Below are 3,044 nucleotides of genomic sequence, written 5' to 3'. Positions count from 1 at the left end.
TTTTTCCTCTTTCTTGAGGTGTTTTTAGAATTATCTTTAAGAGTGGACTTTGACTAGAGATAAGAGACTAGTCTTTGTTTTCTACCGTGGTATTGAAGTAAAGTGACACTGACTATGTAAATTAGCATAGATCTCTCTCTGCCTAGTGGCTAGTTCTTTACCCAGTTTAACTGGTTGTTCTTTAAATATCATAGCAGAATATTTTTGGTTATGTGACAGGTTGACAACCTGCGAAAGCATGTTAAGACAAGCGATGTTTCTAAAGGAATTGAACTAGTCATTGTTTCCCCCTTGTTAAGGTATATCTTCCATTTAATTTAGAATTCACTTCAGGGTTGAACTAATCTCATTGTGTCAAGATCTGTTACCTCATCCCATTAAAATTTTATGTTATGCGTGACCGAGGTCTTAAAGATTGTGTGACCGAGGTCTTAAAAGATTTACTGAACAATACAAGACAATTTGATTGCTGCCAATATTAGTTGAGCAAAGATGTGATTTGATATGAGTATATGGGAAGTCCACTACAAAACAGCAACTGGATCTTTTTTCAAATCTACAATTTTAGCTACTGTAAAAAAAATGTTGCAACTGTCAAGTTTTTGTTAAAATTTGAAAATGTTCTATAAATAAGGTTGAAAATGGGAGAATCATTAAAAAACCATCAAATGGTATTTTGTGAACAGGTAATTCCTACCTATATATTGATACTAAGTAATATTCTTTAATTTGGATTATGTCCTTTTAGCATGCAGTATATATTGTAGACAAGTATTTTCTTAGAGTTGTTCTGATTGTTCCACAGGAAAAATGCTTTGCATATTAGTAAACAAACCAGAGTCTTTTTCTCTTTCTTTCCTTAGTGAGGGTATACCTCAAGTACAAAGTGATATTTGCAGGACCATGCAAACAGCAGTTGGGGTTTTTGGTGGTGAAGCATACACTGATGGGATTACTGCGCCTCCTCTGATGAATGATAATGTTGGAGATAGTGGTCGTCCTGCAATTTCTAGTCTGAATTGCCCACCATTTATAGCAGTAGAGCAGTGCCGAGAGCATTTGGTATGTAATGAGAGGACATTTATTACACATTGAACCTGCAATATACTTTTACCTCCCCTTCTTTAATTTCATGTAGTTTTTGTGTAACGCATCTGTGCTTCATTCTTGTAACTCAGGGAGTTCATCCTTGTGATAAGAGAAGAAGCATCACTGAGTATCGGAATATGTTTCCAGCTATTGATTTTTCACTGGTAGGTGATTTATTTTGTTTGGCTGATGTTATGGACTAGCGTGTACTAAATTTTGTTAGGAGACACTTCTTGCGATAAGTTGGTTGAAATTTGATTAGTTGACTGAAATTCATGTTTGGTAATTTAGATAGAAAGTGATGAGGACATTTTGTGGAAACCTGACATTAGAGAGACGAATGAAGAAGTTGTTGCCAGGGGACTGAAGTTTTTTGAATGGTGAGTGCTATTAAGTAATCAATGTTCCATGTCAACATATATGACCAAAAGAAGAATCTCTATATACAAAATTAGGGAACGCAAAACTATATTAGAAGCTTCATATTACTATGTTTGTGGATTAAGCTGAACGTTTTATAATTGGTTGGATCACCATATGTTTCACCATTTTGCACTTACTGTAATAATTGTCAATACTCTCAGATGATGCACGTTGTTGCCCAATTTTAGTTTTATATTCTGGTGATCTTTTGCAAATTGCATGCCATGTGAAGCTCATGTTTTGCACTATTATTTTCCGTATAATTATGTTTTAGTGGTGGGTGAACCTCAATTCAATAGGAATCTTGTAACCTTGTGACCTGGAAGTTATAGGTTCAAATTCCAATAGACTCTTTTGATTATAGGGATAAGACTGTATATATCTCTATTCTCTACCCTCCTTAGATCTCATTTGGTGGAAGCTTCACGCACAGGCCCTCCTATTTGGTAATAATGTTTTGGTGGGTTCAGATTTTGAGGAGCTGATATAGTTGTGTAAAAGATTTAGAGCATAATTTACCTTTCGTTTATATTCAGATATCATTTGTATAAAATATAGACAGTTAGAATTCAGATTGTGTCTCTAGAATGCTTGGCTGTATCTAGTGGCCTAGCACTTGTTCCCTTAAGCAAAATATTGAGTTTGAGTCTATAGATGGAAGAGAAAAATTAGCACTGGGAAGGTTTACTTCCATAGTAGGTCGACCTGGTTTGATCCAGATTATAGTGAGCACTGTATACTAGTAGTTTAGACCAGAAGAAGTAGATCTTTAGCTATAGGTAGACTAGAACTAAATATATGACATTTTTGCCCTGTATTTGGTGTAGGTTGTGGAAGCGTAAAGAGAAAGAGATAGCTGTTGTTTCTCACAGCGGTTTTCTGTTTCATGCCCTAAGTTCTTTTGGAAATGATTGCCATCCAACTATAAAGAGTGAAATCTGCACACAGTAAGTATTATCTGGAAGGATGGCAAGTCTTTTTATGAACAACACATTCAGGCTTTCAAATATATGATGGAGAGAATAAATAATAATAAGACCCCCCTCTTCCCCTCTTTTCTTTTTTTTTTAATGAACACTGGAAAAACATTGTGACTTGTTTAAGAAAAGAAAACCTGGCTTTTTTTGATGTTGTAATTCCGGTCAAATATTTTCATCTTTACGTGAACTTACATCCACATATGTCACTTTCTTCAGCATTTATTAGTTTAGTTGAATTTCAAATATATATGGACACTTTTATAATCTTAACCTTGCTTTGTAAAAAGTAATGTTAAATGGGAAATATGAAAATGTTTAGCATATCCATCCCTGAATTTACCTCTGGTTTAGAATTATCATATAGTGATATAGCAAATCACTAATATTCAGTCCTTCTCTCTCTACAGCTATGCTAATTGCGAACTACGTTCTGTTGTTATCATTGATAGAGGGTGAGCATTTTGTTTTTCTTGAAAGACATATTTCATTCAAGATTAACAGAAAGTCAGAAACTGATTAGTCTTATCTTTGCAGCATGATTGGCTCAGATAA

General features: G+C 34.5%; 1 protein-coding gene across 2 annotated transcripts in view; it reads left to right on the top strand.

Annotated features, from left to right (window-relative positions):
* The window catches only part of LOC107606240 (phosphoglycerate mutase-like protein 1), a gene marked incomplete in the record, with an annotated part of 6,657 nt that overhangs the window by 3,245 nt on the left and 368 nt on the right, over nucleotides 1–3,044 (top strand). For both annotated transcript variants that reach the window (XM_021106536.1, XM_016308264.1), the window contains 7 exon segments: nucleotides 220–299; nucleotides 900–1,062; nucleotides 1,179–1,253; nucleotides 1,381–1,469; nucleotides 2,340–2,459; nucleotides 2,900–2,944; nucleotides 3,027–3,044. In XM_021106536.1, the coding sequence (XP_020962195.1) occupies nucleotides 220–299; nucleotides 900–1,062; nucleotides 1,179–1,253; nucleotides 1,381–1,469; nucleotides 2,340–2,459; nucleotides 2,900–2,944; nucleotides 3,027–3,044 (590 nt within the window).

The sequence above is a fragment of the Arachis ipaensis genome, chromosome B07, assembly GCF_000816755.2.
Source record: "Arachis ipaensis cultivar K30076 chromosome B07, Araip1.1, whole genome shotgun sequence".
In the NCBI taxonomy this organism is placed as follows: Eukaryota; Viridiplantae; Streptophyta; class Magnoliopsida; order Fabales; family Fabaceae; genus Arachis; species Arachis ipaensis.
The sequence above is the reverse complement of the archived record's forward strand: the minus strand, read 5'-3'. Positions and strand labels throughout refer to the sequence as shown.